Genomic DNA, 12,907 nt, shown 5'->3' with positions numbered 1-12,907 from the left:
AATCCTCGTGGACGAAATCCATCTCTTACCCTTCCTATCGCTGCTTAACCAGAACCCATTGCTACTCACCCATCGTTGATCGAACCATCTAAACTCTGGCACCTCAGAGACGTAATCCCTCTCTTTCCTCTCCCATCGCTGCTCACCCAGAACACATTGCTCTCCACCCATCATTGATAGAACCCACCTCAGCTCAACCACTTCAAAGATGAAATCCCTTGCCTTGGAGATTGTGCGATTATGCGAAGGGGACGATGAAGCCAAAGCATGATCTGCGATGCTTGGCTACGTTTTAAGGTCCAAGTATGTTGATTTGCCAAAGATCAAATTTTAAGGGGAGGAGGAGGTGGCAGCGATGGCGGGAAGGAAGAGGGAAGAAAGAGAGGAAGAGAGTTGGAGAAGGTCAGAACTCAGAAAGGGACTGAGGTTTGGACATGACGTGGAAGTGGAAGGGGAGAGAGAAGATATTACGTGGCCTTATTGTGTGGGTCTATTTGACATGTGGCATGCCACTTCAAGTCTTCACAGTCAAACAACGGTCAACATTAACGGAGGACTAAATCGTACCAAAATAAAAATAGTGGGGCAAAATTATGTCAAAAAATATTTTAAAATATAGGGTGCACTTAATTAAAAACTTTGAAGATAAATTTGTATCCTAATCCTTAATTTTTTAGTATAAGTCATAACTAATTAATTATTATTAACATGTGAAATAATAAAATACAATTAAATAATTTTTAAGAATTAATTAAACGGCCTCAACTCCAAATCACAGGATCATGAAAAGTAAATTTTTTTGCCACTTAACACCTTGGTTTTGTAATCATGCAACTATCCAATTTTTAAATTTTAAAAATAATAATAAGATTATTGGAAATTAGTGGTAGGGATGACGAGTGAGGAATAAGGGAAAAAGGAAATTAAGATTAAAAATATTGAACATGCAATTTTTATATAATTCAAGTAAAAAGCACAAATAAAATTTACTGAAGGGCAGAGAATGAAACTGAAATATAACAAAAATATTTTATCACTCATGACCGCACATATATGAAGGTTTATATAAAACAAGAAAAAAATTTAACACTTTTGTTTGGGCAAGTAATATAGTTATCTATCTTAATCAAAAAATGTAAAAAAATCTAACATCAACTGAGAACTAATAATTATCTTCAACTGAAGTGTTTGTGTTACAAAACTTAATTAAAAATAAAATAAAATAAAAAAAAAAGGGTGACAACCCAGCAATACAAAAGCAAGTTGAATTAGAATACCAAAATTTACAGAGCAGGTTTTGCTAGGAAATTTTTATGCCCACCAAATGTGACAATGGTTACAGATTAAAATAAGGTAATGCTTATATCAAATAGATAGAGAATTAAAAAAAAAAAAAAGAACTCAAGAGGTAATCACCATATAAATCAAAGAATGAATAAGTGAAATATATGATAGAGAATGTTGAAAATCAATAGATTGTTTTTCAACATAATGCACATGGGTTAGTAAAAGGCGCACGTCATTTATGCATAAAAAAGAACACATAAAAATCATAATGATAGTTGAGGGAGGCATTGAGGGAACACATCTTGTTAATTAAGAGAAGGTTAGGATGGGAAGCAACATACAAAAACATGGACTTAAGAATTAGAGGAAGTTAAATTAGGAGGTAATTATTAAAATAAATAATTATTAAATAAATTAATTTAAACGTAAATAATTGCAAATTATGATACGTCACTAATTTTGAAATATGAAATTAAAGAGAATATGAAATGGTATTGGATAATAAGATCATGGAATAAGAATTCATTCATGATTTAAAAATATTGCATTTACATATAAATTTATTAATTTATAATTTAAAATATTTAAATTAATAGGCGTTAAAAAGTATTTATTAGAATGAGAAAATACATTATGCTAATTACATAAATTGATTTATATGTAAATAGTTTTAAAATAAGATACATGACAAATTTTGAAATCCGAAAATAAAAGGACGATGATATTAGAGATTAGAGATAATGTGATACAGAAGTTATTCTTTAATTCAGACATTTCATATTTAAATTTAATTCTTTTTTTTTCAGATTATGAGTAGGTTTTTGCCTCATATTTTAATGAGAATAAAGGTGAGTTGATATGAAATTATTGTATTAGGTATTTTAAATTTTATAATGAGATAAGGTGATATGGAAGTTAGGATAACAAAAATAATGAAAGAAAAAAGTTGAGAAACAAATGAGGAAATTAATAAGGGAGTCAAGACAATGGAAGTTATGATTATGACAATGGAAATAATGAAAATGAGAACTAAAAAATAAATAAGAAATAAAATAAGAGTGCAAATTAAAAGTGATTTCTCAAACTGATCTTACATGACTTCACAAAATGGCAGTATTTGAAAAAATAAAGCACATGTCATCCACAAATGCAAGCTAGTTATTCTTTTATTACACACACACGATTAGTGGATAAAAATTTTATTCACTCGTTAAATTTTTTTCTTGCATGCAATATATTTATTTGGTATTGAATTTTATTTTTTAGAAATAGAATTGTTCTCAAAATTTACGTTTGAGTTGATGTAAAGAAAATTTTTGTTGAAAAATACATATTAATTGTTAATATATTAAAAATCAGACAAGTCATTAAATTGATTAAAAAATTAATTTAAAAATTAATAATTAAAATTATAGTCAAATCTCAAATCGACCATGAACAAATCATTTCATTACATCATTTAAAACATTGTTTAATAGTTCACTAGTTTTCCATGCTGTGGTGGTAGCAACAGATATTTTTAGATTAGAATGTTTATATATAAATAAGAGAAATATAAATTCATGTCTGAACAAGCAAGATTTGCCCAATTTACTTTCAATCCAAATCTTGATACGATCATCTCTTTTTAGTTTGTCAGTCAGTTAAATATGATCGTTTCTTCAGTTGAGAATAGCAAAATGATACTCCCTCCATTTTAAATTATAAAATATTATTAAATAAAATTTCTCATATCCATCACTCTCATCAAAAACACTTAATAACTTTATTTTTTAAAATATAAGTATACAATTTAAAAAATATCTTTCATTTAATAATATTAAATTCACACCTAATTAATACTCCTTTCGTTTCTATATATAAAAGAAAAAAATATATCACACAATTTAAGAAAATTAGTTAATTACAGTAACTGTGTCTAAAAATAAAATAATTAGGCTGAAATACTTTATAGTAATCAACATAAGCATTTATTAATTATTTTTTATTAATGTAAATTATGAGGGATGATTTAGAAAATGTGTAATAAATGTTTGTTGAAATAGGTATTTTACTTATATAAAAAAATAAGTGAAAAGTAATAGTTTTTTCTATAAATAAACATGGAGGGAGTATTAAATGGAAAAGGAAAGGGTAATATTGAAACAAGCATGTTTAATGAAACCTTAATTTTTTTAAAATATCTCATATTTTAAAATGATAAATATCCTTTTAAAATATTTTATAATTTGAGATAAAAGAATAATATTGAAGCTGATCACATCACTGAATGAGGAAGAGGTTCAGTTTTCTATTCTTTTTAATATTTACCATTATTTTTTGAATTTACCTCAAATTAAACTTTAACTGATCCAAGTTAAGCTGAGTTAGACTCCCTCATCTCAAGCACATTTTTTCCTTGTTGTCACAAAACTTAAATTCAAAAAACTAAGTCTTAAAACCACAACAAGGTAATTCTCCCCTTTATCTAATTAATTAGGCATGCACCCTCTCTATTCCAATCATTTTCAGTTTCATCTGAGAAAAATTATATACACTCTTTTATGCTAAAATTGCGATACAATAAATACATTTTCCGCTATTAATATCAATATCATGTAAATACATTTTACATTTTTCGGTTAGTACAATTTAATCTTTTTTCACGTGAAAATATATAATTTAAAATTGAAAGCTCAAGGTTTAATTGTGGAGCATAAAATAGGAAAAGGTAGTGAAACTGATAAGTTTGACTAGCAGAGGAGGAGGGAACATGTGAGCTGGTCATGTGTGCGTGGCCCTTAAATCGGGAACCCCACCTTCCTCCCTTCCTCTACTCTCTCCCTCTTTCGTTCCTTCCCTCCACCCCCCCCCTCTCTATCTCCTCCCTCTAACTCTGCCGGGCCACCAGAAATCCGCCCGAACTGTTTCCTCCGTCTTCACCGTTGCTGCCGAACCGATCTTCCTATCAAAGTAAGTAAACTCTCTGTTTCCTTTTTCCTGCTTCCTGCTATTGCGAATTAGTCTGACTGTTCAATATTCATCTTCCTCCTATGTTTGTTGAAGATGAATTCTTGAGTTTTGTTTGGGGAGAACTGAGCTCTGTGATTAATTTCTATTATTGGATTCTTTTTCTACAAGGGAAATAACGAATTCTTGGAATTTATCCTGGTTTTGTGTCTTCAGTGCCCATTCTTCCGAATTTATTCTTCCGCCCTCTAGAAGTTAGGAGAATATCAACAAGAGCAGGTGTTCGTGTCCTGAATGGATCTTATTGTACATTTTAAAAAATTTTTTGGTGAACTTTCTTATTTCAAATTTGAGAGTAAGCATGCCAGCGCATTTCTGGATTATACAAGGATTACAATATCGCGCTTCTCGAGGCAGAGTTCTCCTAATTGTCTCCATTTGTTCCCGCTAGTGGCACCGATTTTGTTTTCGTCCGCTTGGACCATTATTAATATTATTATTATTATCATCATCCTTTAAAAATCACGTATAGGAACAAATTATTTTGATTTTCTGGGTATATTTTTTCGTCGATATTAAGAAAAATAAGGAAAAATATTGTGAACGTGATTGCACCACCTTGATGGAAGGCGGCTACAGATGTTTACGCGTGGCGATAGTTAAACGTCTGGTTCGCCAGTGTCCTCAAATGCGGATGCATAATTAGTCAATTTCCGCCACCAATTTGAATTTCGCGTGCATAGTTAAACGTCTGGTTCGCCAGTTGTCCTCAAATGCGGATGCATAATTAGTCAATTTCCGCCACCAATTTGAATTTCTCCGCGTGCTTCTCAGGCGCGTTCCTTCACGCCCCCTTTTTTTTGGGGGGGAAAAAAAATCGTACAATGCCTTTTTTTGATAAAATATTCTTTTTTTTTTTGGCCCATGATATCCAATTGAATTCGTATGTGGGATGCTTCCATCACACTCATTCAAGTTATTTGCTCCTTCCAAGCGGCAAAAAAAAAAAAAAGAAAAAGAAATCGTGTGCCTCGCTATGTAAGCTTATCACGTTTATGCGTTTCCGCATTAATTTCGTGGTTTCCATAATGTGCAGGGCTTTTTGTTGTATCCAATAGCTTTTCTTGATATCAGATTTTTGGTCAACGAGTACGGGAAAAAGCTGATGGCTGCTTCTGGGGTAAGATATGAAACTGGACTCTCAACACTTGATTGATTGCTACGCTTTATGATATTTGCAGGCTATCAATAAACAGCGACAAGATGATACCGTTTGTCCATATCTTATAGTAGGAGTCATATCTGAACTGGTATTGCGTTAGTGAGGGCATGGGGCAAACATAAAAAAGAAAGAAAAGACTCTGCATTTATGGATAGAGTTTTTCAGTTAATTGACCGCCCTGTAGATCTGGTAATTTTATATCAAAGGGACATCTAAAGGATGGCTACAACTAATATCTAAAGCTTGCCGTGTTTGAAGTGTTGAAAACAATTATTAACTTGCAAGTATATATGATGCTCCTTTCCCACCTTTTCATTGGTTTTGCTTCAAAGATTGGCTTTGTGCTGCTGGTTGATTCTCGTAAGTTAATTCAGACATAATTGTGCTGGGTTCTTTTATCAGATCACCACTAATAAGCAAATGAAGAGGATGGAATCAAAAAAGTCACATTCCTGGTGGTGGGACAGTCACATCAGTCCCAAGAACTCTAAATGGCTAGCTGAAAGTCTTGAAGGTAAGTAACTATGAGCGCAATGGAATGCTTAAGTTTCTTCTTCCTTTGTTGTTAACTATCAAATAGATGGAAAGCAAACCTAAACAAGAGATGCAGCTTCAGATCATGCTTAAAAGGAAAGAATACCTCTTTTGAATATGTGAAAATTTGCCTAGAAATAATTGTTCATTGGTCAGCTTTTAGTCTAGATTTAATGGTCAGGTTGTTGTATACCATTGAGGAATGCAGAAATTAAGTCAAACTAGTGATGGCTGCTTGGGAATTAGAACAGTCTCTCTTCCTTTGTGGATCAAATAATGTATTGTTAATCAACGGATGTTCTGTTGTTTGACGTGCAATTAGAATTAGAATTTAAATTACAGGTTTATATCACCCTACTATTTTCATAGTCTTCGGAGGTTCTAGCTTAGATGGATCGAAGGGAAGAATGAGAAACTAAATATGGCAGCGCTGATAGGATAGAAGGTTAAATTACTCTATCCTCAATATGTTCCAAAATTACACTGCTCTTCTTCTATCACGAAAAATTACGCATAACTCTCATGAAACCAGATGACCAAAGTACCCTCAGGAATAATTTTTGTTAATATTATTTAATTTTCTAATTAATTGATTGTAATTTATCTTTTATAACGTGGATGTGTAATGTTTCAGAACATATTAGAAGGCTCTATAATCTTGGGATCTCTTAGGAGAGGAGAAACTAATTTACGCTGTTATGTATGTTTAAAAAAAATTACAATATGGAGTTTGGAAAATAAAGCATCACTATAAATTAAAGCGATTCTTTATATTTTTAGTACATTGGTTATGGTTTATCTAAGACCGGGTGCGCCCAATTTTGTTTAGAATTATGCTTTTAACTTTTTTTGGGGCCTTATTGATGCTTGTTGATGGGTTTGGCCTATCTTGATGCCTGTAAACATTTACCTTCTACGCGTCTATGCAACAAACCAGGTTCAGGTCGAAGTAAACAAAGCCATTTCTTTTGTTCTTCTAACGACGCTTGTTGCTTCTATACGGGATAATTAGCTTCTAGGCCATCAATGTTGGGATCTCTGTTATATAATCGAAAGAAGAGAAAGTTAATACGAGTGAAGAAATTAATATTTGGCGTAATCTACTGAAGTAGTTACTCTTTTGCAACTTCCCAGCTGTGGGGGAGGGATTAGATAATATCAATTTGTGTATTTTAAATCTCACAGTAATTACCAATTTATCTTCCACTTGTTCTCATCACAATGTACTTCAAGAGAAGGGTTAAACGATCTTTCTTTACAGAAATGGAACAGAATGTGAAGCGAATGTTGAAGCTGATAGAAGAGGATGGAGATTCATTTGCAAAAAAGGCTGAGATGTATTATCAGAAGAGGCCTGAATTAGCTTCTCTTGTGGAGGAATTCTATCGAATGTATCGTTCTCTGGCTGAACGATATGATAATGTACAGGAGAATTGCGAAAGAATATACCCTACGAACTTCAATCCCAAGGCTCAGGTATGTCAGATGTTGCATCTGAGCCATCCTCTTTTTGGCCCACTCCCAAAAAGGTGGGCCGTCGTATATCTGCCAACCGAGCCGCTGGGTTTGATGTCTTCCTTGGGTCTGGTGGAAATGGCTCTGATGCTTGCCAAAAGGAAGGAGATGAATCATCTACATTAACAGATTCTGAGGAGGAATCTGATTGTTCTTCGGTTAACAATTACTCCATTTTCTCAGGGAATGGTAGTGATAATGGGCTAAACAGAAGATACTTGACTTGGAAATTGAGCTTCGTGAGGTCAAGGGAAAGCTCTGGATGCAAGAAGAGGAGAATGCAGAGGTTTCATCTGGAGGGCCAAGAAACGAGAACGTTGATGCTATTCATGCCAAAGTTAACGGGTACGAAGAAGAACTAAGGATTGTAAATGATAAGTTAAGGCTTTCGAGAGAAGAAATAACTGAACTGAAGACTGAACTTGAAAAATACAAGTCCTCAGAAGCATCAAGTTTGCATGCTTCTGACAAGTTTACTGCAAGTGAAGACATCAAGACAGGAGGGTCACTGCTGAAAACATCAGTGTCTTTGAAGGAGCCGGAATTGTTGGACCCAGATGGTAAGATAAGGTCATTGGAGGAGGAGCTAAGAATCACTAGACAAAAACTTGAGGATTCAGAAAAACAAGTCGCTTCGTTGAAATTTGAGGGCGGTAAATTCTCTGAAAGGATTCAAAAAGTGCAGGATCAGCTTGACTTGGCTCGTAAAGATGCTGCTTCTTGGAAAACTAAATTCAATTCTGAGAAGAGAGAAAGCACCAAACTCCAAGAAAGACTTTTGAGGTTAAAATCTAGTCTTAGAGACCGTGATCATGAGATCAGGGATTTAAAAACAGCTGTATCTGATGCAGAGCAGAAAATCTTCCCTGAGAAAGCGCAGATAAAGTCTCAAATGTCCAAATTGCTTGAGGAACGGACTTCTTTGGAAGCGCAGGTCCGGGAATTGGAAAGCCGTGGTCGTCTCTTGGAAGATGAGATTAGGAAGATCAGCACCAATAAAACGGAGATGGAGGAAACACTCAAGGGTGAGTTAGAGCTGTTAAAGGCGGACATTAAAGAAAGAGAGAGCATTATAAAAGATCTCAAAATAACCGTTGATGCTTTAAAATTAGGGAGAGAGAATCTCAACGCAGAAATTGGTTCACTCAAGGAAGAGGTCGACACTAGGGATACTCGAATCCAAGAACTCGATCAGCATTGGAACCAGCTCCACCAGGAACAATTGCAGCTGGTTGCTGAAATGGAGGAGCTAAAATCGAGAGCGAAGAAACTGGAGGAAGAGGTAGAGAGACAGAAAACTGAGATCTTAGAGGGAGCAGAAGAGAAACGAGAGGCCATAAGACAGCTATGCTTCTCAATTGATCACTATAGGAATGGGTATCGTATGCTAAGGCAGGCTTTCATGGCGCACAAGCGAGTCCCAGTTTTGGCCTAGTATGTGTCCGCGTGTGATGCTCTAAATGTACACGTACCCTTCGTATTATTTCTCTCTGGAGTGTGTGGTTATTATTGGGGGGTTATAAATGTGATCCAAAGTCCATGAGAAGCGGGAACCATGGTTTCATGGCGTAATTGGGATGAAGCTAGTTAGGGAGTTGAGCAGGGAATCATTTCATGGGTGCCCATAGTGTAAGATATTGAGGAATTGCCTTAGATTTACTGTTGACCAGGAAAATGTGCGATGTTTTATCCCATTCTGGTCTGAAGTAGGGTTTTGGTGTATTATTTGTTGAAATTCAATCAGAACTTGGTATTATGTTGATCATGATTATGTAATGTTCTTGAAAAATTCTGTCATCATGTATACTTAAATGCAAAAATCTTGTAGATTGTTTTGTTCTGTGTTGTTTTATATCGTGGGTTGCTCCAATTATTCTTTGAAAGTTCAGCAACCTCAACCCCGCTCAAAAATCAATTACTCAGGTAAAAATACAAGTGGGACTGCGCGCAGGTAGGGGTCGAACCTACGACTTTCTGCTTAGGAAACAGACGCTCTATCCACTGAGCTACAGGCGCTTGCTACCTGCAACGCCAAAAAGTTTAAAATAACTGGATCTTCTTTTATATTCTTATACTACCTTAATTGATTCGATTCTATTCAAATCATATCAAGATAAGTATTGTTCCAATTCAAAAATAATCAAGATGAGGTGAGACATGGGATTGCCTTCGAGATGTTTAGTTTCATCTTGAACTATAAATATCATTTCTTACTTTAAAAATATATATTAAATATGTTAATTATATTAATGTAATTTATATTTATACTAATTATATTAATTATAATTTTAATATGTATAATTAGTATTTAAAATTAAACTTTTTTATATTATAAATTTAATGACACAAAGCAAGCAGTGCAGGTTAATATCATTGTTTATAATATACTAATTAAATTAATATAATTTATTCTTATATCTATTTATTTAATAACTTTTATTTATATTGTATTTCTTACTTTATTTTTAAAAAAGTAATTAGCTTAACATATCTCAATTAAAGAAGAAGAACAATTATATTTATAATTGGCTTGATGTTATATTTAATGACTTGATGTTATAATTGACTTGTCTATTATTGTTGTTTTTATAACTTAGAGATAACTTATAATTGTTATTATAATGTGTTATTACAATTATTATCATAAGGTTTATTTCATAGTTTTCATAGTTGTGATTATGTACTTCAGTAATTGACTTTAAATTATTATATTTTATGCACTTGTATAGTTATGATTTTAAACTTAATAAATTATGTAATTTAAAATTTTAATGAATCTTATTATCTAGACCTTTCTTTCACATTATTTGATTTATCGGAATGATGGTATATCTTGATCCTATCTCAATTTTTAATTGGACCAGATAAGATATAGAACAAAAATTTAGCTATAATCTTTTTTCAAAATAGGATACAGGATAGGGATATCCTAATTCCATCCCATCCTATAAATAACCCTAGTTGATATTTAGCAAACCTTACGAGAATGGACCAGGATCTAGAAATTGGAAATTTGAAAAATTATATCTATACAGTAAAAGGCATACTCTTGTCCTATGCATTCAAGATTGTATGTGTTCAGCAAAATTTAAAAAATTACGTATGCATTGCAAATTTATAATGTAATCATACAATACGAAATGATTTGTATATGCGCTTTTACTTTATACATTGATATTCGTATTAAAGCAATCTCATGAATTTATTATTTGGGTGAATTTAATAAACTTGATTTCAAGGTATTGAAAATAAAAACATAAAAACTGGATCACCCCTATGGCCCTATACATAGATTACCCAAAACTTAATTTTAGATTAATAATGAGAAAAGTCTCTTAGTGTGGTTGCACACAAAAATTGAATTCAAAACAAACAATCATTCTAAAAACAACAGTAACTTTTTTGTTTAAATAAATACTCCTTCTGATCCTATTTATAGGATAAAGAAACAAAAATTTATCGTATTGATAAATCAGTCATTAAATTTTTATAATAAATTTTTTCTTTTACCTTCCATTAAATGTTGGGGAGAAAAAATATATTATTAAATTATATATATTTAATAGGAGTAAAGTTAATAACTTATTAAATTTTAAAATAAAGTTAATGAGTTTTAAGATTTTCTTTGGTACTAATGAAATATGTTAAAAGTAATTTATAAATAGGATCAAAGGAGAAAAATAGTAGTAAAGTAATTGCAATAAGTGATTTTGTTTTATATATATATATATATATATATTACATTGGTTCTGTGTTCAAAATAAAGAAAATTAAAGACTAATATGTATAATGTAAAATTTGGAAGAATGGAGAAACCCTAAATGCATGGCTTTATTTTCATTGGAGAATCATCTTGGAAGATTTTCCTTGACCGTATTTTATCTTTCGTTTTCACTGGTCACAGATAATCTTATCTTTTAGGAAATTAGATTTAAGTATTTGCATTAATCTCCGCATACGACAAAGTCAAATAAGAATATATTGTTTTTAATTTTCCTGATTACATTATAATTACCACACACACACCAACGGGTTATATGATAAATATTATTGTCATTTTGCCAGAGAAATGAAAAATAGGAAACAGAATAATGCACGATATTGGAGGTTTCGAAATGAAAAAGGCAAGACATATGGAGCTTTAAAAAGAAAAAGAAAAGAAATAAATTCAAATACAACAAAACGATCACAAACAGAAATCACAGCAAAAATTCAAAAGGAAAATTTGGCGACGCATGGACGAAGCAGTCACAGAATTAGGGAATTAAAAACGAAAGACGATGAGGACGAGGAGGAGGAGGAGGGTAGTAGCTGGAAGGAGCACAAACTGGACAAGCTTGGCTCCAAAATAAACCAAAGTGATGAATATGATCACCATAATCACTACTTGCGCTGATAAATCACTCCCTGGAGCATCGCTTGTCTCTAGCCTTACTTCTTCTGTTGAATCAATATTTCCAGAGAATAGACAAGTCAAGACCCAAACTTCACTAACACTTCAAATGCACAATCTAGCATTGAACAATCAATAAATCTTGAGTCAAAAACTACGAGACACATGGAAAGCTTATACATATAATGAATCAATGATTAAATAACATACATAGATATCTGCAGTAAGAAATGCTTACGAAGAGACGGTTTGAGTACTCAAGAATTGTGAGGAACGTAGCAGGTAGAGGAGTCATGGGAAGGAGTGTGAAGCCGTGGACGAGAAGAAGGTCGAAGTTCAGAGGACACCAACGCCACCATTAATGATGTTATCGTGAAGAAGATGGAAAGCAGCAAGAGGGAGCTCTTCAGGACAGTCATGGCTTGGCTGCTTCACTTGCCCACCCAGCAAGAAACAACAGGATACGTTATTTTTTAGCCAAAACTCCCTCGTGCCGTGTCTGTGTCTTGAAAGGTCTCTGATTGGTTTATGTAATACTCAGGTTTACCATCCCTTTTCTATTTTCTTTATTTATTATTGTTCTTTTTGGGTGTTTGCGTATTTATGTTTTATTAAAAGAAAAACTTAAATACTTATATTTAAGATGTCTATTTCTAATCAAGCTAAGACATGTTTATATTGTATATATTATTTATCCTGTGTCGAATCATCTTATTAATTAATATTATTAATAGTTTAAAACATAGTTATTTTTATTTGATTTGATGAGTGTATATTAAGTATATAAATCTTTTCCTTTATTAAAATGAGAGGGATATACTTTTATACATAGATGTCCCGTTCAATTCTCATTTAGGGCCACATTGGATGTTAAATATAGCATCCTTTTAAATATTTTTTCCTCTATATTATGTATTTTGCTTTGGTCTACCAAAGCAATGTATTTTTCATCAAAAATAACTTTATGCTATCTTTAGATACACATGAATTTAGATTTAAATTAAATT

The 12,907-nt window shown here is 32.5% G+C and overlaps 1 protein-coding gene and 1 non-coding gene across 2 annotated transcripts; one reads left to right on the top strand and one right to left on the bottom strand.

The window, feature by feature from the left end:
• The first annotated feature begins 4,498 nt into the window (after positions 1 to 4,498).
• On the top strand, positions 4,499 to 9,359 carry LOC129318440 (protein NETWORKED 4A). Its single transcript, XM_054963200.1, is given in 6 exon segments — positions 4,499 to 4,517; positions 5,333 to 5,416; positions 5,861 to 5,972; positions 7,254 to 7,418; positions 7,421 to 7,720; positions 7,723 to 9,359. Coding segments are annotated over 5 exon segments (1,812 nt in total). The 5' UTR covers positions 4,499 to 4,517; positions 5,333 to 5,401; the 3' UTR covers positions 8,943 to 9,359.
• Positions 9,360 to 9,449: 90 nt separating this feature from the next.
• TRNAR-CCU (transfer RNA arginine (anticodon CCU)) lies at positions 9,450 to 9,523 on the bottom strand. The gene has a single exon. It is a non-coding gene; the product is annotated as a tRNA-Arg (tRNA).
• Between the last annotated feature and the right edge of the window lie 3,384 nt (positions 9,524 to 12,907).

This window comes from Prosopis cineraria, unplaced genomic scaffold (assembly GCF_029017545.1).
Source record: "Prosopis cineraria cultivar Desert tree isolate PC_DT_omini unplaced genomic scaffold, ASM2901754v1 PC8, whole genome shotgun sequence".
NCBI lineage: Eukaryota > Viridiplantae > Streptophyta > Magnoliopsida > Fabales > Fabaceae > Prosopis > Prosopis cineraria.
This window is presented reverse-complemented; position numbering and strand designations above follow the sequence as displayed.